This window comes from Chrysemys picta, chromosome 24 (assembly GCF_011386835.1).
Source record: "Chrysemys picta bellii isolate R12L10 chromosome 24, ASM1138683v2, whole genome shotgun sequence".
In the NCBI taxonomy this organism is placed as follows: domain Eukaryota; kingdom Metazoa; phylum Chordata; order Testudines; family Emydidae; genus Chrysemys; species Chrysemys picta.
Window position 1 is genome coordinate 7,279,296 of NC_088814.1, and position 23,868 is coordinate 7,303,163.

The 23,868-nt window shown below is 60.7% G+C and overlaps 2 protein-coding genes across 2 annotated transcripts in view; one reads left to right on the forward strand and one right to left on the reverse strand.

The window, feature by feature from the left end:
- The window catches only part of PDK2 (pyruvate dehydrogenase kinase 2), a 20,185-nt gene extending 17,363 nt beyond the window's left edge, over positions 1–2,822 (forward strand). Inside the window, exon 11 of the mRNA XM_065577567.1 lies at positions 1,263–2,822. Coding sequence (XP_065433639.1) covers positions 1,263–1,403 — 141 coding nt within the window. The 3' untranslated portion in view covers positions 1,404–2,822. The remainder of the gene's footprint in view (positions 1–1,262) is intronic.
- PPP1R9B (protein phosphatase 1 regulatory subunit 9B) overlaps positions 1,981–23,868 on the reverse strand; it is a 91,717-nt gene continuing 69,829 nt past the window's right edge. The window contains exons 12-19 of the mRNA XM_065578065.1: positions 16,964–17,121; positions 14,495–14,816; positions 13,914–13,992; positions 10,990–11,064; positions 10,227–10,386; positions 9,647–9,766; positions 8,624–8,779; positions 1,981–8,196 (exon numbers count right to left, since the gene is read on the reverse strand). Coding sequence (XP_065434137.1) covers positions 8,032–8,196; positions 8,624–8,779; positions 9,647–9,766; positions 10,227–10,386; positions 10,990–11,064; positions 13,914–13,992; positions 14,495–14,816; positions 16,964–17,121 — 1,235 coding nt within the window. The 3' untranslated portion in view covers positions 1,981–8,031. The remainder of the gene's footprint in view (positions 8,197–8,623; positions 8,780–9,646; positions 9,767–10,226; positions 10,387–10,989; positions 11,065–13,913; positions 13,993–14,494; positions 14,817–16,963; positions 17,122–23,868) is intronic.

The window sequence follows — 23,868 nt, forward strand, 5'->3', positions numbered from 1 at the left end:
AATTATGGGGGGGAAGTAAAGAACTAGCAACACATAAAATAAAAATGATGAACACTTTAAAAAGTGATTTAGATCAATTAAAGAAATGCGTGGTTTTTATTCACCCAGCTGTAGCTAACCTCAGTATATAGACAGTCCCTTGATGCAACTGCTCCTGGCTTCAGTCCTTAGCTGGTGCATGGGCAGGGCACCAGAAGCACTGTATTCAGACCGACCTTCGTGCAAAAACCCACCCAGACGTGATTAAAATCTTCCTTGTGGAGCTGGTGAGGAGTTAGAAGTAGAGCAGGTTGAAAGTTTTCCAACAAAATTAGTGAAATTCTTTTATTGAAACACAGGCAGGCTTCACTGCCTCTTCTCTCCCCCCCCCTCTCCCTCCCCCAAGCTCTAGGGGCCAGGCAGCCCCTTGCTGGCTCCCAGAGCTTCGGGGTTGTCAGAGTGACACAGCCCTCTGGCTCTCCGCCCCTCCAGCAGCTGGGCATGGAAGGCTCTTGTCAGTTTCACAGGTGAAATTGACAGGCGCCTTCTCTGAGGTCAGCTGGGAAAATTCCCTTTCGGGCGTCCCAAAATGGAATCGGTCTTTAAATCCTTCCCTGTGAAAAATGTCACGGACTTGACATTTCATCCCAATGCACGATGAACCTTTTTCAGAAATGTGAAAATGTCCATGGGAAAGGGATTCCCTTTCTCAGCCAGCTCCAGTTAAAAGCCCTGGGGAAACGAATGCAAGATCTGACCTGCAGAGACTGCTTTCCCCCCTGCCTGCCCCTCTCTGAATGCAAATTGCATTCCAACACACACGCTTTGGTGCCAGGAAATGGAAGTGAAGAATCATAGGGTTTCATTAGCAGAGTCTTTGATATCAAACTCTTGTATCAAGAAGGGAACCTACTGGTCAGAGCAGGGGCCTGGGAACCAGGACTCCTGGGAGCCAGGACTCCTGGGTTCCTTGGATGGAAGGCTTCAGAAGAGGGCAGAACGTTGCTGATGCCCTGTGTCTGGAAGGATTCCAAAGCACTTTACAGGCTAACACGTGGCATGAAATCTGCCTTGAGTAGGGACCAGGAGGGAAACAGCAGAGGTTGGTCTTGAACTGTTGTCCAGATTCTACCAGAGATCTCCTAGGGCTACTTCCTAGTGGTTGGCCGTGCCATTGGGAGGATGCTTGGAGGACATGGGGCTTTGGGGGCAGGATTCACTGCAGAGAGAGCACTTCTCCTGTCCGCTGACATGCGGTTACCTGGCTGCCTTGCGTCCCACAGGCCTTGTCGACAGAGTCCGTGGAGAGGCTGCCCGTGTATAACAAGTCGGCCTGGCGCCATTACCAGACCATCCAGGAGGCGGACGACTGGTGCGTGCCCAGTACGGAACCAAAGAACACCTCCACCTACCGGGTGACTTAGGTCCCCGGGGGTGTCTGGTGGTGCTTAGAGATGGAGATACCAGCGGGCTTGGGGCGGGAGAATCTATCCACATCACAAAAACCACATCGGAAGGACTCGAGCGATGGACTCTTCTTATTGACCAGTCTGGCTAACGCTCCGCCCAGGAGCGGGAATGATTTTCTTTTTACGGTATGTAGCGTGCAGTAGCCCATGCCCACCACTGCCCGGCGTCTGCTGGGCTCCCCCCATCCTCACCTTAGAGAGAGCCGGGCAGGCTCCGGGCATTCCCTGTGGTTGGGGGTTTTACCCATAATCCTCTTATTCACCAGAGATCTGTTCTTTGCCTCCACTTGCCACTGGGAGCGGGAGGACAGGAGTCAGGCTGTGGAGACGGCTTTTATGGTTACGGGGGAAACCAGCCCCCTGGCCGAAGAGTTTCAAATGTGGGGGCAGGTGGGGAAGCCTTGTAGGTTTAGGTGTGGGGTGGATGGGGGCCCTGCAGAGAGAGCCAGGAGGGCCACGGGCTCCCACTTGGTCTGTTAGGCCGGGGAAGTTGGGAGCCAGGGCTGGAGCACCTGTGGGGTGGGGGGTGGGGTCCAGATTGGGCACCAGAACAGCCAGTGGGTCCCTAGTACCAGCCCCCAGGTGGGGGGAAGAGTTAGGTGTGTCGTGAGTGGTGCGGGGGAAGTGCAGGGAGCAAGGGGGCCTCCATGCTCGGGGGGCGGCGAGGGGGCTGCCGGGAGGTGCCAGGGTTGCCCTTTCCTGAGCTGGGACAGTGGAAGGGCATCAAAGGGAAAGGGAGGGGGCTGTCCTCAGTCCTACCCTGCTGGGGTGGGGGGGGGCTAGGCATTAGAACAACCACCTGGGGGAGGAGATCACAGTGGGGTCCCCCCGGATTCCCAGATGGGGTGCAGCAGCCATCTCTCTGGGCTGTGCTTATACACGAGGCATTACGGTGCCTCTTTCCAGCTCAGAGCAGCTGTCCGGGTCTGTCCGCACTCGGGACCCCTCCCCCCACACCCCCTGTATGGCGCTGGCTGAGGCGAGCTGGAGGCGTTTGCTCTGCAAGGCAGAGACAGGTGCTGATCTGGTGAGGGTCTGAGGGATTGTAACTTGGTCCGTGTTGTCTGAGGCCTGGGCTCTGGAGAAGCCTGTTCTCTCTGCCCCCCTCCCTCCCGCCTTCCTGACCCTCTAGCTGTCTCTGTCCTGGCCGGGGAGCTCCCCTCGGCCCCGACTGCTCCCTGTGTCTTCACACCGCTGCCCTGCATGCCCCACGTGTGATCGATTGCCATGGCATGCGTTTATGTTCTCTGGAAAGGATCTGCACAGATATATATTTTTATGCTGTGGGCAGAACCCTGTTTCTGCCCAAGACACGGTGGGTTAAGTCGTGGCGTTCATCCCATTGTTGATCCGTAAAGATGACATTGACCAAAACGGACCTGGTGTTGGTGGTGGTCTCTTTGCACTTCGCGGGGTCCCGGCGTGCAGCAAACACCCCCTGCCCCCCCGGGCAGTGGATTTCGCACCCTGCCTTCTGCATGGGCCCAAACCACTTAGTCAGTGGAGTGTTAAAACTGGATCCAATCACCTCTACAGCCAATTAACCCTTTCAAACATCTGTAAGGTAAGTAGGCTTTCATACTGGATGGAGCCCTGGGTTCTGTTCGCAGCACTGCCCCTGACCTGCTGGGTAAATCATATCGCTGCCCCGTGCCTCAGTTTCCCCTCCCACCTTCTCTGTGTCTATTTAGAGTGTAAGCTCTTCAGAGCAGGGTCTGGCTTACCATGTCTAGGCAGCTCCCAGCACAAGGGGACCTCAATGCTGCTGTAGTAAAACTGATTCATAGTCATACTACCAGGATGCCTGGGTCCTCAGGACGTGCTGTGTGGCCACGGGTAAGTTACTGCCCCAGTTTACCAGCAGTAGGATGACACTCTGCTTCCCATAATGCTTTGAGATCCCTGGCCAAAGGGACTCTTCCTAGCAAGCCTGGAACGATATTCCCAAGGGAGGGCACTGGCAGAGCTGAGAGTGGAAGCCAGGCCTCCTGTTTCCCAGCATGGCACCGTGCAGGCTGGGGCCATGCGCTGCTCTCTGCAGAGCAGTGACCTGGAGGTCAGGTTTCCCTGTCTGCTTGGCCGTGGCCTGCGAGGCAGGGAGCTGTCTGGCTCTGCAGAGCGCTCCATGGCCTTGTTTATCCTGCCGTGGCAGGGTCCCACACTGGCACCACCTGGCTGAGCCCAGCCAGCCTGGTGGGAGGGAAAGGAGCCGAGGCCCGTAGCCAGAGCAGCAGAGAGCGCCTCACGCTCGGCTTCCCTCGCCCAGCGCGCAGCTGCCGTGTTGACGCAAAGCTCCGGGGAGCTGACACTGCATTTCAGACCCTGGAAACCACCTCCCCTGTGCCCTTGAGAGGACTCCTGCCCAGCCGCGGGGGAGGCAAAACCGCGGGAGGTGGCTGGGACAGCATGTACTGTGTGAGCAGTCACCCAATGGCAGAGGGGGAGGGAGGGTTGGCAGGCTGTGCTCTGCAAACCTAGTGACCCCCGCGTTGGGCTGCACGTGAACAGGGCCGTGTACAAGCGAGCTGCTCTGCATCCTCTCCCCATAGGCCTCCCTGGACCTAGCTTCCTTGGGGAGAAGGGCTCTCTCCCCGCTCCACAGATCACCCCAGCGGGCCCCCTTCCGTTAAGGGGTTGACCATAGAACAGTGAGGGCCTGGCCCTAGGCCGCCTGCTGCCTTTGCCAACTCTAAAACTGAGGCGGCAGGCTCCCAGGTCGGGTTTCACCCAGGGCCCCTTCTGGGCAGCTGGGGCGGGTGGCTGAGCGCAGCCTCGGCTGGCTGGAGGGGACGGTGGGGGGGGGAGCGAAGGTGAGCCCCGTCCCTGGGACCCGCTCCATTGGCTGTCGGGTTTCCCTTCACTCCTGTGGGGCCCTGATGTGCCCGGGGCCTGGACCTCTTACCCCGAGACCCAGCGGGGAGGCGCGTGAGGTTTTTATTACTAGGCTAGTTATGCCAGCCAGCGCATGCCCTAGTGTGGGTGCAGTTATACCGGCCTCAAGGCGCCTCACTGCTGTATTATCGTCCCTGCCATGTGTACCGGGCGAAAGCACCTTCCCAGCACTGGATCAGCACCCCCGTCGGGGCGGGGGGCACGTCGCTGTAAGGCAAGCTATACGCTTAGAGCCACAGCTGGGGTGTAGCGCAGCCCTGACTGAATGCCTTAGAGGGGGGATTGGATGTGGGGCTCTCCCCCTGCTCGTGAGGGGCTGGGCCACTGCTCTTGGTGGGGGGAAGGGCAGTGCCATCTAAACGTGCCCTTATTTTAACTAAAAGACTTAAAAATCCCCTTTAAAGCCCCAGCCGAGCAGGGTGCTCCCCTGGCAGAACGGAGCGGCTGAGTCTGGGGTGGGACCCGCAGCCCTTACCGCCCTCCTGTCCCTCAGCTGAGTCACCGTCCTAAGAAGGGAAAGAGCAGCTGGCAGACCCCACCGCAGCGCGGGGCTGGAGCAGCGCCCACTAGGCCAAAGGCTGCGTCTTGCTAAAGCCGGGCGTGGTCCCGGCTGCGGTCTCCAGGCAGAGTTTCCTAAAATAAGTGGGGCCTTGTGCGCTGGAGCGGGGAGAGCCCGGCACAGGTCCTGGGAGGTTTCAAGGGCCTGTGGGTGGTGGCGGTCACGTCAAAGGATCTGTCCCAGCCTGGGGCGCATGGCTTTTTGCAGCCGAGATTAAGTACTAACAACAAATCGTGGTGTTTCAGGAAAGCAGAACCACGACTCCCCAGTTAGTAACACTGCCCCTGCCCATGCCCAGGATTTAAGGGCTGTGGTAGGTTTAATAAACATGACCCACCCACCTCACCCCCCGAATGCTGCCGGAGGGTTTACAGCCAGAAGACCTATTACGGTGTCTCTAGGCTGCCCTGCTGCGAATCACAGGCGGGCGTTACAGCTCCCCCACCCATCTTTGTTTTAAGCCAAAGACTTCAGTTGGCCCAAAGCGTTTCAATGCTGAACACACCCCTCTGTTACGTATTAGCCCCATTTGCCAGCCAGGGCCCCATGTGCTCCGAAAAGAGGGCACGGGTCGCAAAAAGAACCCAGGAGTCCTGAGTTCTACACACTCCCCTGCCCCCCCTTTGCTCTGACCACTAGGCCACACTCCTGCCCAGGGCCAGGAATAGAAACCAGGTGTCCTGCCGCCCCCCTGCTTGCCAGGGTTCTTGTACCCTGGCACAAGGCTGTAGTGTTGCAGGGGGGAAGCGAGGTGGGGGGTGATCGCTGCTGGCTGCATTCCCCACAGCAACACTTATTTAATGGGCATTGACTGCCCCTTTGGGCTGTGGGTGTGCAGTGCCCAGCACAATGGGGGAGCAGGGCCCTGACTGGGGGGGAGGGGGGAGCCTGGCTGCACCCCGCCCCCAGGCAACTCAGAATTACGCGGCTTTAAACGTGCCTGTGTTTTCGCTCACGTTTGCTGAGTGCACCCCGCCCTCTCGTGGTGGGTGTGGGGTACTGCAGGCCCCTCTGCTAGGGCGAGGGTCCAGCCTGTGTCAAGTCACCGGCCATGAATGTTTGAGCTCGGTGTGGTTGGCCTGAGCGATTGGGTTTCCCGTGGGACTGATGGGGAAAGCACTGCTGTTGAAATGCAGCCAGGTCACTGCAGGGTCGATGCCACCTCCCCCAGCCCTGGGCCTGGCCCCGGCCTCCTCCTTACCTGCCTGCCCCAGGGTAACCGATGCTGCTGAAATCCCTGATTCCCCTCGCTCTGTCCACCCCAGCCCCGGGGAGACACGGCGGCCACACCGAGCAGGCCCCTGCTCCCAGCCAGCAGCCCAGAGCGGAGGCTGTAGTGCAGGGTACAGGCCATAGACGCCAACTCCAGAGGTGCTCTGGGGCTGGAGCACCCACGGGCAAAAATTGGTGGGTGCTCAGCACCCACCGGCAGCCCCCTGCCCCAGCTCGCCTCCGCTCCGCCGCTCCCCTGAGCACGCCGCTTCTCCCCTAGCTCCAGTGCTTGCTGCCGCAAAACAGCCCCCCCCCCGCGAGCAGCCCCTCTGCCCCTGCAATGCTTGGAGAGAGTTGGGGCCCCCGGCTACCCATTCGCCATCACAAACGCTGCTTGTTCTCGGTGTCAAGGGCCTGCCTGCTCCCCCTCGGGCATCTCTCCTTCTCCGGCACCCACCAGCTGAATTGTCAACCTTGCCCCCAGCTGCCCCTCTGCTTGGGTGGCGCATCCCCTCGACAGCCCCAACGCTGCCTCATTCCCCGCCTTAAAATCTCCCTGGGCGCTGAGAGCTTCAGGAAACTTGACAAGGGTCAGGCTGCTGGTGGCCTGAGGCCAACGCCTGGCCTGCTGCCCACAGCTGGCTCACACGCCCCGGTCTCTGGGCACCTCTTGTCTTACCCTTCGCCAGGCAGAGCGTTGGGGCCGGCTTCTGGTAGCTCAAGCACCACAGGTTAGGGGTTGACACGCCACAGCTGCCCTCTACCAGGAGCTCTGCTACCTTAGGTGCAGGGGCCGGGAGGTGCTGCACCTTAACAAAGAAGTCCTTTCTCCGCAAGGTGGGGTAGGCATTGGAGTTAATAGAGGCTAGGATGGAAATAACAGTAATTCAACGCGTCTGACTAAAAATCCCTTCTCAACCCCCCGGGCTTTATAAGCCTGGCTCCCGCTAGTTCTCCGCCACTCCTAGCGCGCCGAGTGGACCCCAGCGTTCCCACGAGCACAGCCAGGGAGCAGCACCCCCTAGAGGTGGTGGATGCTGCTGCCCCTGAGAATCCAGCCTCACCCCCTTCCTCCCCGCGCTCTTCGGCTGCCCTAGAGAAGGGCCTACTTTGCTTCCCAGGGCAGGTCACCACCTCGCCCCATTCCCGGCCCCCAGCCTGCGGAACGCAGGGGTGGGTGCGTGGCGCAGGGAGGACCCCGGGGGGGCTGGTTGCAATCGGTTTTATTTCCTTCGTGGTTTCTCCCTGGGTCGGTGTCTGTGCTCTCGGAATAAATTGGCTGGGCCCTGCTAGTCCGGGCTGTGTCGATCCTGGCCCCTGGAGGGTGCCCGGGGACCTCAAGCGCAACCCGGGATCGCTTGTGGGTGGGGGAGGGGTAACGCCATGCACTATCTTCGTCCTGCGGGCCCATCGGGGCCGAGCCGTCATTTTCAGGAGGGAGTGGGGAGCAGCAGTGGTGCCCATGGGCTAAGGGAAACGGGGGGCCGGTGAGGTAGGACAGCCGATCAGCATGGAGCAGGAAGGCGCCTCGGTGACTGGAACCGATCGGGAGCAGACGGAGGTCAGCAGGGAAGCCGGGAGGGGGAAGCCGCGCCAGCTGCAGCCCACGGGTGGGTGCCAACCGCTAGCCAGCTGTGGGGCCGGGTCCAGCAGTGCCAGGAGCCCCGTGCGTGGCGGAGTGGATGGGCAGCGTGGGGGAGGGGTTTGCTCATCTACTGGGGCCAGCAGGGATCCAGGAGGCGGCTGGAAGGTCCGGGCTCCGTGGCGGTGCCGCCCCAAGCCAAAGACTGGCACCTGGGCTGATCCCCTGTGGGGTCCGGTGTGTCTCCCGGTCCGTACGCCCGATTCCCCCTCGCCTGAGCGGGGGCGGTCTCCTTCTGTCCCTCCCCGTGCCGGGAGCCGTGTGCCAACTCGCCCTCCCTAACTCCTCCGCTGCGGTTCCTGCTCTTTCTTCTTCTGCTTCTGCTTCTCCCTCTGCTTCTCCACCTTCTCCTGGGCTTTCCGCTCCTTCTCCACCGCCACGCTCAGGTCCTTCAGCTTCCGTTTCAGCAGGGCCCGGTCGGTGGAGCTGCTGACGCCGAGGGCCTGGAGGAGGCAACGGGGCGTGGTGTGCGTCGGGGGGGTTGCCTCAGGGTTACAACCACGGCCCTTCCCACCCCCACCTGCCTGGAGCAGCACCCGGCTGGGGAGAGATGGGCTCCAGGGAAGGGTGCTGGGGGCTCCTGAATGGGACGCTAACGAAGGGGGAATTGGATTAACTCCTCGAGTAGCCCGGTGGGATGGCCCATCTAGATCAGTAGCCATTGGCCCATCAGGGCCCCCAGGCCAGCATCCTCCCTCCTGCCCCAGTACATCAAAGGGATTGGTCCCTCTTGCTGGGGGAAGGCAATGCCGCCCCAAACCCCCCTGGGGGAGGGATGTCTGCAGGGCGCAAGGGCCGACCCCGGAGCCCCGCTCGCAGCTGCCGCAGGACCCAGGAGCCGCGGGGCAGGCCCCCCACCTCCACCCCTACCTTCAGCTTGGCTCCATCCAGCTGCAGCAGCTGCTGCCCGTCCACCTCGCGGGCTGCGAACTCGCCCACGTACTGCTCCAGGTTCAGGCTCTCCAGCCACTGGCCCACTTGCTGGCTGCTCCAGCTGGTGGCCGCGCTGAGGGGCTCATCCAGGAACTGCAGGGGGCAGAAAGAGGGGGGGTGAGCACCAGTGGGGGTTACCGCCCCCCCCCAGTCAGGGCGCCCCAGCAGGGATCCTTCAGAAGTTCCTCCCAGCCCGGCTCTGCAGGCCACAGGTGAATCCGGGCCAACTTTCTAATCCCTGAAAACGGAACACCTCTCTCCCGCCCCTTCCCTGTGAAGCCCCACCCCCCGCCCCGCCCCTTCCTCTGAGGCCCCGCCTGTTCCCCCCACACACCCATCGCTCGCTGTCCACCCCTGCCCCCCTCGCTCACTCCCACATCTCCCGGGACTCACCTGCGGCCTGCAGAGCTGGGCTGGGAGGAACTGACGCGGACCCTGCCTAATCAGGGCACAGCCGGGCATGGCAGGGGGGTCCCCAGAGTGAGGGGCTGGGGAAATTGGGGCACAGTGGGGCAGGGGGGTCCCCTGGAGCGAGGAACTGGGCTGGGGAAATCGAGGCACAGCTGGGGTAAGGGGAAGACAGGTTAAACACACACACCCCAGATGGCGCCAGTCCCTCCAAGTTCTCTCCGTCAGCCTGGGGGTAGGGGAGAGCAGCTGCTGCTAGCCGAGCCCCCCCCACCCCCCCTCAGGCTCCAGCTGCTCTTCCCACCCCTCGGGGGCCGGTTCCCGTAGGTAACTGCACTTTTAATGTCGCTGAGAGTTTCTCTTTCAACACCCGTCAGCCCCGAGACACCCCCTGCCCCAGGCCTGGCAAAGGATCTGCAACTCCATGGGGCCCATGGACGGCGTCACCCCAGCCCTGGGGCCCGGGAGTGGAGCGGCGAAAGCCCCCTTGCCGTCGGATTTGGCCGACCGGCTCCCCCAGGCTGCCCCCCGCCGCCGCCCCGGCGGGCTCACCTCGTCGGAGGACTGGGACAGCGTGTGGTAGGGGTAGGAGCATTTCGTCTCGCTGGCACCGCTGCTCAGCGTCTTGGGGCTGCTGCTGGGTGGGGTGGAGTCGTCGCTCAGGGTGGAGTCCTGCCCGCAGGGAAAGGCCAAGACATAAGCAGGGTGCAAAACACTGCCAAAAACCCGGCACCCCGCCCACGAAGGCAACTCCACCCCCCACCCCCCAAGAGCCACTGACTCTCTAGGGAGAAAAGATGGAGAACGTCCTTGTCTCACTCACACTGCAGCCGGGGGAACCCGGCAGCATCTTTAGCTGGTGCCAGAAACTTTGACCCTTGGCTAGCCCAGGGTCAGGTGAGAACAATGCAAATCTTTACACCCATGTGAAAAAACCAGCGGATTCAATGATTATTCTGGCCACTGGCAAAGCCATTAAAAAACCGGCCAAAATGATCAAGTACCAGCCAGGTGGTAACCCAAGGTGTGAACGAGGGGCCTGCCCTGCAAAGGGTCATGACAGGACTATGGCCCCGCCCCCCGGGCAGCGCCGCCCCCGGCCCTACAGGGTGAGGCGGGGATGGGTACTGACCTGGGAGGCAGATTTCTTGGGGCTTAAGCCCTCCCTCTTGGGTGAGCGGGTCGGGGAGACGGTGCTGCCGGACGAGGCCGAGCCCTTCCCACTGTCCATGAACCAGGAGAAGGGCATGAACGGGGACACGGACGAGCGGCTGGAGCCCTCCGCCAGCTCCCTGGGGAAAGAGCCGGCAGGCGGGTTAGCACCCTCGCTCCCCTTGCTCCCAGGGGGCCAGCAGGGGGGCCGGGCTCCCCAGAGCATCTGAGCTGCCAGATGTGACCAGACTCCACCCCACTGAGCCCAGCCCGGGTCTGGATCTATCCAGGGCACCCAGACCATCCCCCAAGTCCTCTATCTATCTCCCCTCTCTGCCAGTTTCTCATCTCTCCGCCTCTTGAGCGTATCGAGCTCTCTCTGTTCCTCTCCTTGCGGCTCCGTGCACCCCAGCTCCATCACTGAAAGTGAACACATTCTCCCAGCCGCACCTCCCTGTCTCTCCCTCTCTGGGTCTCAGCTGCTCCGGGGCCCTTGACAAGTCACCCGGGTCTTTGGAGACCAGGCTGAGTTCCTTGCTTGTCAGGGCAGAGGGGTGGGCGCGTTCCTCGGGAGGTGGGGACGGCCGAGTGCCCCCTGGCGATAGAAAAGCCAAGCGGGTGAACGGGACCCACTGAGGAAGGCAGGGCAGGAGGGGGTGGGTGTGATTGTGGGGTTCAGGGAGATGTTGTTGGCTGTGGCTTGCGAGAAGCTCAGGGTTCGGGGGAGGCTGGCAGCTCCCCACCTGCTCCCCATGGACAACCGGTTGCTCCCCTTCTCTTTCCTGCTTTTGCTGGAAGAGGCTCGTCTCAGGGTCACCCTGCGGCAGAGAGAGAGGAGGCTCGTTAGTGGCATGCTGGGGGGTGGGGGCGCCTGTGGGCTGGGGAGAGATGGGCACCGGGCACACAGGGGGGCAGATCAGAGGAGGGTGAGGACAGGGCAGCAGGATCAAAAGAAAAATTTAGACAGCAGAGAATCTATCCATCCAAACCCCATACACACCCCTCTATCCATTCACCCATCCATCCCCATACCCACCCCTCTATCCATCTGTCTGTGTGTCCCCCCACCTCTATCCATCCATCCAAACCCCATACCCACCCCTCTATCCATTCACCCATCCAAACCCCATACCCACCCCCTATCCATTCACCCATCCAAACCCCATACCCACCCCTCTATCCATTCACCCATCCATCCCCATACCCACCCCTCTATCCATCTGTCTGTGTCCCCCCCCACCTCTATCCATCCATCCAAACCCCATACCCACCCGTCTATCCATTCACTCATCCAAACCCCATACCCACCCCCATCCATTCACCCATCTATCCCCATACCCACCCCTCTATCCATCTGTCTGTGTCCCCCCCCACCTCTATCCATTCACCCATCCAAACCCCATACCCACCCCTCTATCCATTCACCCATCCAAACCCCATACCCACCCCCTATCCATTCACCCATCCAAACCCCATACCCACCCCTCTATCCATTCACCCATCCATCCCCATACCCACCCCTCTATCCATCTGTCTGTGTGTCCCCCCACCTCTATCCATCCATCCAAACCCCATACACACCCTCTATCCATTCACCCATCCATCCCCATACCCACCCCTCTATCCATTCACCCATCCATCCCCATACCCACCCCTCTATCCATCTGTCTGTGTGTCCCCCACACCTCTATCCATCCATCCAAACCCCATACCCACCCCTCTATCCATTCACCCATCCAAACCCCATACCCACCCCCCTATCCATTCACCCATCCATCCCCATACCCACCCCCTATCCATATGTCTGTGTGTCCCGCCAACCTCTATCCATCCATCCAAACCCTATACCCACCCGTCTATCCATTCACCCATCTATCCCCATACCCACCCCTCTATCCATCTGTCTGTGTCCCCCCCACCTCCATTCACCCATCCAAACCCCATACCCATCCCCTATCCATTCACCCATCCATCCCCATACTCACCCCTCTATCCATCTGTCTGTGTCCCCCCACCTCTATCCATCCATCCAAACTCATACCTACCCTCTATGCATTCACCCATCCAAACCCCATACCCACCCCTCTATCCATTAACCCATCCATCCCCATACCAACCTCTCTATCCATCTGTCTGTGTGTCCCCCACACCTCTATCCATCCATCTAAACCCCATACCCACCCCTCTATCCATTCACCAATCCAAACCCCATACCCACCCCCTATCCATTCACCCATCCAAACCCCATACCCACCCCTCTATCCATTCACCCATCCAAACCCCATACCCACCCCTCTATCTATCTATCTATCCCCATACACACCCCTCTATCTATCTATCTATCCCCATACACACCCCTCTATCTATCCGTCTGTCTGTCCCCATACATACATTTCATCCATCCATCTATCCCCCCGCACACCTCTATCCATCCCCATACATACCCTTCTATCTATCCAGCCAGCCAGCCAGGCATCTGTCTGTCTGTCCCTCCCCATAGATGCCCCTCTATCCATCCACCCCCACCCCCGACCTCCCTTGATCCCTGGGAGATGTGGCTCCATGTCTAGTTGGCAGCCGGTTTCAAGTGGAGTGCCCCAAGGGTCGGTCCTGGGGCCGGTTTTGTTCAATATCTTCATTAATGATCTGGAGGACGGCATGGACTGCACCCTCAGCAAGTTTGCAGATGATACTAAACTGGGAGGAGTGGTAGATATGCTGGAGGATAGGGATCGGATACAGAGGGACCTAGACAAATTAGAGGATTGGGCCAAAAGAAATCTGATGAGGTTCAACAAGGACAAGTGCAGAGTCCTGAACTTAGGATGAAAGAATCCCATTCACTGCTACAGACTAGGGACCAAGTGGCTAGGCAGCAGTTCTGCAGAAAAGGACCTAGGGGTTACAGTGGACAAGAAGCTGGATATGAGTCAACAGTGTGCCCTTGTTGCCAAGAAGGCTAACGGCATTTTGGGCTGTATAAGTAGGGGCATTGCCAGCAGATCGAGGGACGTGATCATTCCCCTCTATTAGGCATTGGTGAGGCCTCATCTGGAGTACTGTGTCCAGTTTTGGGCCCCACACTACAAGAAGGATGTGGAAAAATTGGAAAGAGTCCAGCGGAGGGCAACAAAAATGATTAGGGGCCTGGAGCACATGACTTATGAGGAGAGGCTGAGGGAACTGGGATTGTTTAGTCTGCAGAAGAGAAGAATGAGGGGGGATTTGATAGCAGCCTTCAACTACCTGAAAGGGGGTTCCAGAAGAGGATGGATCTAGACTGTTCTCAGTGGTACCAGATGACAGAACAAGGAGTAATGGTCTCAAGTTGCAGTGGGGGAGGTCTAGGTTGGATATTAGGAAACACTATTTCACTAGGAGGGTGGTGAAGCACTAGAATGGGTTACCTAGGGAGGTGGTGGAATCTCCATCCTTAGAGGTTTTTAAGATCAGGCTTGACAAAGTCCTCGCTGGGATGATTTAGATGGTAATTGGTCCTGCTTTGAGCAGGGGGTGGGACTAGATGACCTCCTGAGGTCCCTTCCAACCCTGAGATTCTATGATTCTATGATTCTAAGACACAGAGCATAGGCAGCCGGGGAACCAATGGTAACGTGGGTCCTACCCAGACAGCAGGGGCTTCCCCTCCAGAGTTCGTGGGACTCACCCCAAATCCAGGAACTTCCTCCGGGTCTTCTTGTCAAGCCCGATGGTGGGGCTGGCAGGCTCTGACGGGCTTGTGTCATCTGGGGCAGAGAGAGATCAAAGGCGTTGGGAGAATGTCCCCTGGGCAGGTGGGGATAGGCCCCGGGGATCCCTCGGAAGTTGGCAGTGGCCCCCCAGCAGAGTCCTGCCAAGGGAGCTCCCAGGCCAGTTTAAGGGAAAGCCTGGGAGATCTGGGCCGTGGGGAGTTCTCCAGCTCAGCGCAAAGGTGTTTTCCCTTCCCAAGCACAGGCAATCCCAGCTCTGTAAAAATGGGCTCCCCGACCCCCAGCCCTGCCAGGTACCACCAGGTACCAACTGGGACTCGGACATTGCAGCCCATGACCCAATCCAGAGGGGCCTCGCTGTTAGCTAGGGCACTGCACAGCCCTGCTGCAGAGAAAGGGGCAGGAGCGCTGGCTGTGGGGAGAGCTGCCAGCTACTCCGGCCCCAGTCTCTCCCAGCAGGGGGTGCTGTAGGGAGCAGGGCAGGTAATGCTGTGGAAGGGTTTCCTGTGTAAAGGTGGCTCCCCCATGCAGCCATTACCTTCACTGTGCCGCTCGGCCCGGCGGTCCCTCCGGGTGTAGATGGGCGAGCTGTCCGAGCTGTGGCACGACTTGGGGGGCGAGCTGGTGGGGATGCATCCCAAGGCCTCTTGGGAGGAAGCGTTGGTCAGGGGCCGGTAGCGGATCAGCGGGGACGAAGGCTGCTCGTCCTCCTCCAGTGTCCTCCTGACCACGGAGGCGTCGAAGGAGAACTCGGTGGCGCGGAGGAAGGGGGAGGAGCCGGAGAGGGGAGAGGAGACCTGCAGGGTGGCGTGCAGCGGGGATCTCAGACGGTGCCGCGGGCTGCCATATTTATCGGCCACCTGTGGGTGGGATGCGGGCGGGGTCAGCAACGGGAAAGACCCTGGGAACCCCCGCCCCTGGGAACTGCTGCATTGATAGGGGGGGACAATGGTGTGATGGGGGGACAATGGTGAAGCCCCCTATTTATCCGCAGTGTTGGGGCAGGGGCAGGGCAAGCTGCTCCCCCCCCACGCCACTAGTGAGCTCCAACCCGGACCCGCAGGGACCCTCGCTATGGGCCGATCAGGGAGCCGCGCCTTCCATAGCAGTTGCCAGGTGTCCGGTCGAAACCGGGAACCGGGCAGCGAGCTGACCGGAGGCTCAAAGTCCAGTTGGCTGCAGTAACCGGCCCCCGCCACTGGGGGGTGGGAAGAGCAGCCTCTGCTCCGCTGATGATGCTGGAGGGGGAGCAGTGGCTGGCTTCCAGACCGGGCTGCAAGAGGTAGGTGCCACCGTCCGGGGGTGGGGGGAGGATCCTGGCCACCCCCCTTCTGCTCCACCATGCCCCGATTGCCCGGCCCCTGGCTACGGGGACTGACCCCTGACCTGCCCCGATTGGGCAGGCTCCGCGTCAGTTCCCCCCAGCCTGGCTCTGCACCCAGCAGGTGAGTCCTGGGGTGGGGGTGGGGAGCGAGTGGTGGAGGCAGGGGGCGGGGCCCCAGGGAAGAGGTGGAGCCGGGGGCGGGACAAGGGTATTCGGTTTTCAGCCATTAGAAAGTTGGCAACCCTAGGTAGCCCCCAGGTGCACAGGGCTTGCCACCGTAGAACAGGCCACTGGGCAGCTAGTCTGGTATCTCCTCCTCCTGCCCCATTGCATCAGACCATGGCTGGTATCCCCCCTCCTGCCCCATTGCATCAGACCATGGCTGGTATCCCCTCCTCCTGCTTCACTAGATCAGACCATTGCTGGTATCCCCCCTCCTGCCCCATTGCATCAGACCATGGCTGGTATCCCCTCCTCCTGCCCCACTGCATCAGACCATGGCTGGTATCCCCTCCTCCTGCCCCATTGCCTCAGACCATGGCTGGTATCCCCCCCTCCTGCCCCATTGCATCAGACCACGGCTGGTATCCCCTCCTCCTGCCCCATTGCCTCAGACCACGGCTGGTATCCCCCCCCTCCTGCCCCATTGCATCAGACCACGGCTGGTATCCCCTCCTCCTGCCCCATTGCATCAGACCACGGCTGGTATCCCCTCCTCCTGCCCCATTGCATCAGACCACGGCTGGTATCCCCCCCTCCTGCCCCACTGCATCAGACCACGACTGGTATCCCCTCCTCCTGCCCCACTGCATCAGACCACGGCTGGTATCCCCTCCTCCTGCCCCACTGCATCAGACCACGGCTGGTATCCCCTCCTCCTGCCCCACTGCATCAGACCACGGCTGGTATCCCCTCCTCCTGCCCCACTGCATCAGACCACGGCTGGTATCCCCTCCTCCAGCCCCACTGCATCAGACCATGGCTGGTATCCCCTCCTCCAGCCCCATTGCATCAGACCATGGCTGGTATCCCCTCCTCCAGCCCCATTGCATCAGACCATGGCTGGTATCCCTCCGCCTGCCACACTGGATCAGACCATTGGTCCAGCTCCCCTAGTATCCCCTCTCACCCCCCATTGGATCAGGCCACTGGTTGATCAAACCCAGTCACCTGCCTGCAACCGCAGCCAGGCGCGGAAACCCTGCAGGAGGCAGTTCTGGAACAACCCGTCCTTAAGGACTGTTCCCTCCTGACCCCCATCTGCTAGAGCTCAGCTCCTGCCCTGAAGCAGGAAGGTTTATAGCCCCTCCCAGTCACTCTGCTGAGTCTTGTTCTCCGTAGCAATGTCCCGTCCGGGGCCCTGCCAGGCTCACGGGCCGCCCGGCTGAAGCATTAGTCACTGGCCATTGGGTGCTGCGCCAGAGCCCGACCCGCTGGGAGCAGGCGGCAGGAGAGCCCACCGGGAGGGCCAATGCAGCACCCGGCGGGATAGAGGATTTGACGGACCCAGGGTCTGATCCAGCGTGGCAGATCCTGAGCTCCTATGGCCCAAGAGAGAGGAGAGGGGGCAGCCATTCTGGGTGCAGGCCTTGGGGACGGTCTCCTTTGACCCGGAGCTCCAGTCACCCCGGCCTACCTCGCGTGGAACGACGCAGCCGGCCCCCCGCCCGGGCCCGGGCTCACCTTCCTCTCCAGGCTCTCATCCCCTTCCGCCGAGCTGACGCTGTCTCTCAAGCGGGACCGGGACGGGCGGTGCCGCCTGCCCTTGGCCGACAGCTGGGCTCGGGCCTTCTGCAAACTGCTGTCCAGCCTCTGGGTCTCTGGAATCACATCATTAAAATCTGGGAGTGAAAGAGAGAAGGGGGGCGGAGAAGTGGGAGAGCGAGAGAGAGCGGACGGACGGACGGATGGGGCGGTGGGGGGCACACAGAGGGACAGGGAGCACAGGGGGTTGGGAGAGAGCGAACGGGACAGAGCAGGGGGAGAGGAGAGGAAAAGAGAAAGAATGAATGGAAGACAAAGGAAAAGGGGGGGCAGTGTCCCAGCCAGGGACAAAGAGGAGGGAGAGGGTGGAACAGGGGGAGAAAGAGAGAGAGTTCAGAGAAGAGACGCACAGCGATGGCCATTTCAGCCCCCCCCCCGCCCCAGCTCCCCCCAAATCATCTCTCCCTTCCTCCCCCCCCGTCCCCCGCTGCAGCTGGGATCTGCTTGGGCCAAGCTGCTGTAGACACATGGGGCTGGGGTCCCCCCCGAGCTCAGGGGCATCGGGGCCTGAGCACGCTGGAGAATCCAGCTGCCCGCCGAGACAATTGCACCCCCCGTAGGGAAGCAGCCCGCCCCATCGCACAGGGCTACCCTGCCAGAGTTTGCAGAGTGGCTGATCCCCGGGGCGGGGAAATTGCTGCCCATCCGCCTCCCATCTCGCTGCTGCTGCGTGGGGCCAGCTGAGCTCACGGCCGACGGACACCCCCAATGACTGGCCTTTCGTTGCCAGCAAATGTCTCCCTCCGTCACCTCCATTAAAGCCCACAGCCCCCGCGCCTCCCAGGCCACAGGGCGGCTCGGATTTCCTTGCAAAAGGGTGACCTGGCATCTTGGTGCCTCTGGGGACCATGTGGGGGCACCGGGCACTGCGGGCTGCACCCAGGCAGGGGGCAAAGAGCAGAGCTGGGTGAAGGCTGCGACGGGCGATCTGACTCAGCTGCGACGGGCCCCTCTCGTATTTGCTTTCTACAAGGGCAACTGCTGGTGCCCGGGGCCGACAAAAGGGGGGGGAAGCTGGTACAAATTAGCGGGGCCCGCCGGTCCGGAAGGGGGCCCCGGGCCTGGCTTCCCCCCCACCTTGGCCCTTGCTGGGGAGCCCTGAAAAAAATTTTTCACCGGGGCCCGAACCTGCTCTCAGCGGCTCTGCTGGTGCCCAGCCATGCCGGGCTGGGTTCCTCATGGCCCCGCATGCCCGCCGCTTGCGCTGCTGACCTCCCAGTGAGCCAGACCGTCTCCCGCCTGCACGGCCCTGGCTCATCGGAGGAAGGCGGATCGTGTGAGCGACCCAATCGCTGGGCTGATTCGGGCGAGGAATCTGCCAATCGTTTGGGGCTAACGGACACGCTTGCGGGCTTTGCAGTCTGCTCACAGACAGCTGCTGGCACAGAGAGATGGAAATGACTCGCCCAAAATCACAAATGGGGGCGTGGGCAGAATGGGGGGTACAACCCGGGCGTCCTGCCTCCCAGTGGCCCCTGTTCTAACCACTAGACCACACTCCCCTGCCAGAGCTGCATATGGAACCCAGGAGTCCTGCCTCCCAGTCCCCTACTATAACCACTAGATCACACTCCCCTGCCAGAGCTGCATATGGAACCCAGGAGTCCTGCCTCCCAGTGGCCCCTGTTCTAACCACTAGACCACACTCCCCTGCCAGAGCTGTGTATGGAACCCAGGAGTCCGAAGCAGAAGCACAAGCATTTCAGCGTTCAGATCAGCTTTGGCTGCACCACGACCGAGCTGTGTCTCTTCAAAGCCCCTGTAAAGGCCACCCAGGCCCGACTCAGGTGAGGTCCTCAAGCCAGTTTGCCTCCTTGTGTTAGAGCCCATCCAGGAAACGCCTCCCCAGGGCAGCACGTGACGCGGGGGGACAGAATCGTGCTGAAATCAGGGCGAGAGCTGGTGGAGTAGCCACCAGCCTTCATGCCCGCAGCGCACGCACGGCCTCCTCGTCCTGCCTTGATTTCCCCCCATTTTTTCCTCCCTGTTTCACAGGGACACCGGCCCAAGGTCTCCCACTGGCGCTTGTAGGGTCTTAGGCACGTGCATTTGCACACTCTGGCGTGTGCACATTTCCACGCCCAAGCTCCCAGGTGGATGCACTCACCCGCACACGTGAGTACATTCACTCACGCACGCTCACTGTTCCACACCGAGGTCCCGCAGCCGCAGCCACTCTGCCTACCCCAGGAGACTCAGCGGGCACATCTCTGGGAGTTAAACGGCTCAGTGCCCCAGGGGACCTGGAATGAGTTTTAAATCCAACCGAAGCCACGTTTAGCCAGGGCAGTGGGGCTGCCAACCCTGCCCCGTGACTGCCCTGATCCTCCCGGGCAGAAACACCAGCAAACCCCGTCAGTTCAAAGGGAAGACGACGTCCAGCCGTGGAAACGACAAGCTAATTTGAAGGAATTTTCCCCCAGCGAGCTGAGAGCTGGGGCTTGGGTGAGGGGGGCACACGCTGGTTTATGGGCAGAAACGATGGATTTAGTAAATCTCCCAGTGGTCGGAGCTGCCTGGAAATCCTTATCATTACGGAGGGTGCCTGCCCCGTTATTGTTAACACAGAGGGCCCTCTCCAGCGCTGCCCGGCAGCCCCTTTGTGCCCACGAGGCACGCCGGGGAGGCACCGGGGGGGACTGCAGGAAGGAACCACGTCTGGGGGCAGAGCCGGCTCCGTAGCAGGGGGCGGGCTGGGGGTAGAGTGGAGACCGGGCAGAGGCGGGAGGGGTCGTGGTCAAGACGGCGCTTGCTCCAGTCATTCTGCACCCTGCCAAGCCCCCCCCCCGGGGGGCCAGGGCCGGCTTTAGGCCAATTCCACCAATTCCCCTGAATCGGGCCCCACGCCCAGTGGCAGGGCCGCCGGGGTGGGGGCAAGTGGCCGAGAATTCTTTCCCTGGCTAGAGGCTCCTTGTTAATTGTTACTCACCCGGCAGCGCTCCGGGTCTTCGGCGGCACTTCAGCGGCGGGTCCTTCAGTGCCACCGAAGACCTCCGGAGCGAGTGAAGGACCCACTGCCGAAGACTTGGAGTGCCGCCCGGTGAGTACAAGCCCCACGTGTTTTTTTACATTTTTTTTTTCAGTCATCCCTGCTGGGGCCCCCTCAAAACAGTTCGAATCGGGCCCCGCACTTCCTAAAGCCGGCCCTGCGGGGGGCAGTTCGCCTCTGGGAAGAGCAAACTGCCTCACATCTGTCCTGGCACCCGCCTGCCCAGGGGGGCATGTGGTGCCCAAGCTGGATCTCCTGGGGTTTGTATCAGTAAGAGAAAGGGGTGGGTCAGTCATTAGAGAGAGACCTCTATAGCCAGGGTGATATTTTAGGGCTGGGGGAGTTGATGACCCAGCCTGTGCACCCTGCTGCCTTCTCAGGAAGCAGAGGTAACAGGCCCGTGCCCACGAGATCCCGCCCTCCTTAGAGGTTTTCTGATCTCCCAGACCCAGTGCTGGGCAAGAATCTACCCCAGCTCCAGCAAAGAAAGGCTTCACCGTTCAGAGGCGATTTGGGCCATGGGGTTCAGGTGTGGGGGGCTGGGAGTCCAGGCTGCTGGGTTGAATTCCCAGCTCTGCCTCTGCCCGATTCTGGGCAAGTTGCTTACATTTATCTGTGCCTCAGTTTCTCCATCTGTGAAATGGGGCTAATACTGTCTCCCATAGGGGTTAGCTAATGCTTGTAAAGCACTGAGTGTGTCCTGGGCCCCGCCCACCCCCATAGCCTGGCCAGTGCAGGATCTTTTAGGGGCAGGGCCTGGATAAACTGATCCTCACAAAGCGGGGAAGGGAAGGGGGGGACCTTTTGGCTGAAATGTTGGCCAGTGAAGAGTTTCTGCCACGTGGGGCCAGTGGCCAGGCTGGCACGTGGCACCTCAGCGAGGGACAGATCGCCCGGTGTCCCCGGCAGCTCCTAGCGTGATACCAATGGCCCGATTTTCACGGAGAGCATTTGGGTGCATGGGACAGCGTTGTACTTACTGCCAGTGCTGGGGGGACACCGGAGGTAGTACTGCACTGCCAGCACCAGGGGGCGCTTGGCCCAGTACCGCACTGCCAGTGCTGGGGGTCACTCCAGGTGGCACTGCACTGTCAGTGCAGGGGGGAGGAGGATCACTGCCAGTGCTGGGGGAGGGGGTCACTCCAGATGCCACAGAACTTCCAGAGGGGTGGCACTGCCAGTGCTGGGGGGCACTACAGATAGCACTGACAGAATTAGGGGACATCTAGGTCAGCACTGCACTGGGGGTCAGGAGCCCACAGACCCTGGGGGACACTGCAGACAGTGCTGCACGGCTGGTGGCTTTTACCCACCCCGCCTCGCACGCGCAGGTCACCTATCCGTTTGCCCTGAGGTATGTTTGCACACTCACACCTACACACACTGGCACACTCATTCACCTGTGTGCCAACAGGAGGTGGCTGTGTAGATTACCCCTGTCCCCCTCGTGTACCCCACTTCCTCTTAGCGCCACATCAGTCGGGCCTCATCCAGGGGGACCTGCCAGAGACTAGCCCCCCCTCCCAATCCTGCACCACGGGAGCTCACCCCATAAGCCCAGAGCCCTTGGGTGCTCGGCCTGTCACCCTGAAGCGTCAGTGATTAACCAGCTCCAGTTCCCCCACCCTGAGAGCAGCTGAGTCAGTGGACGATTCCTCAATTGGGGGTAGGGAGGCAAATGGAGCAGAGGTGCGGGGGAGGGGGTCACCACACCAGACAGAACCAGGATCTCCTGAAACGTCACCCCAGTTCGGATACGGGCTCCTCGCTGTAACCGGGGTCAAGTCTCCCCACGCCTCAGTTTCCCCTATCCTAGTGCTGGTTAATACTCCAAAAGGGCTGGGACCCTGGGGTGTTAATTACTACAGGGGTGTTTTGTCTTCAAAGGGTTAACACGCACACACCACTAAAAAACATATACCGCTCCACACACACCCTACAGCTACAAACACTCCTACACACACGCGCACACAGTTCCATACATACACACACACACACACACACACACACACACACACACATGCCTGCCAGGAGCCCAGAATCAGCTGCCGCTCAGGTGACTCCAGGGGGAGCGGGAGGGATGGAGCCACGGCTCATGAGAACGGGGAGCGAGCGGGAGGGGGACGGACGGGAGAAAAGACAACGCAGACGGGCACAGCGGAGCCTTGCCCAGAACAGGCCCAAACTGGGCGCCGGGTGTGTGGTACGGGTCAGCCGGGCCAATCTCCCTGGCACAGACAAGGCCGAAGAGACGCTGCCATCGTTTGTGCCAGTCATGGAGCCGTGTCGCGCCCTGGATACAAGACAGACAAGATGGGTGAGGTAACATCTGTTACTGGACCTTCTGGCGGCCCAGCCCTCACCCATGGCCCACGGCAGAGCCCCAGAGAGGGGGAAGATGGTGGGGGCAGGTGTACAGGAGGGGCAAATAGACCTGAGCCGAGCGTTTCCCTAGATGCGAGGGCTTGTTACAGTCTCGGGACACTGATTTGGGCCGTTCGCTAGGGAGACGGAGACAGATTTCTTTGTAAGTTGCTTTGCTGTGAGCACCAGGCATTCCCTCTGCGGGCCTGGGAGCGAGGCAGCAATTAACGGTTAGGCTAGCCTCTTTGCACACCAGGCAGAAGGGGGCGGGGGATCCCCATTCCCGCAGCAGTGCTGGGCCCCGGCCTCCCTCTCGTCCCTTTGGCTGGAGCGGATCAGACCAGCGTCGGCCCATCACGGCCAGCATCCCGCCTCCCGCAGCTGCCAACAGTGGATGCTTCAAAGAGGGCACACCTGCCCCCGAAGCTGTATGCAGTCAGGAGCGTAGGGCCTGGCTCCTAGAGGCCCTAGAAGGGACAAGTTGAAGATCAGTGGCCTTGTGGTTAGTGGTGACTCCCGGCCGGGGTAGCCGCTCGCTGGAGAGAATCACAGGGCCTGTCCGAGTCCAGCAACCTCTGCACAGATCCCCCCTTCACAGGGCGCACACAACCAAGCGCTGCCTCTTCCCTGTCACGAGGCCCAAGAGCATCTAGATGCACTTTCCACACTTCACATTAGCAGCAAACAACATTTCCCCGAATCCAGGGAGGCTGCCGGCCGTGCCCAGCCCCCACCGCGCTAATGCTCGCGAGCTTTAAAGGCCGGAGATGGAAAATACCTAGCAGGCAGCGGGCTGAGTGCCAGGGACGGCTGAGCCAGCAAGCCGGCTTGGGGCAACCGTCGTGCGCGCCCCTCGGACATTTCCACTTGCACGCAGAGCTCCCCAGACCCCGTGTCGGTTCCCAGCCACCTGCTTCGGAGGCAGAAGGCTGGGGTGCGTTTCCCAGCCGTCCTGGATTTCCCAGGAAATGTGAAATGGACCACGAATGTTATGAAAACCAGAACATCTCATTGGGGCGGAGGGGGGGAGAAAAATCAGCCATTCTGCCCCTTTCAAATCCCCTGGGCCAGAAGGGACTATTAGGATACTCTAGTCTGACCTCCTGTATCGCACGGGCCAGAGAACTGCCCCAAAATACCTCCTCACCCAAGGGAGAATGACCGTGACCAGTCCCAGGGGCGGGGGGAGCGCTCCCCTTCTTCGGCAGGGGAGATTGGATTTTGACACTTTATTAGAAGGAAGTTTTCTAAAGAGTACGGCCTGATTTTCAAGAGCTCAGCATGCGTGGCAAGGAGCTCCACTCCCATTTAGGCACCTAAAGAAGGGGCCTTGCCTAAAAAAATATGAGGGGCAGTATGACCTAGTGGGTAGGGCATGGCACACATGATTTGATTCCTGGCTCTGCCACTGATCTGCTAGGTGACCTTGGGCAAGTCACTCCAATTTTGTGCCTGTCCCAGCCTTCGGCGG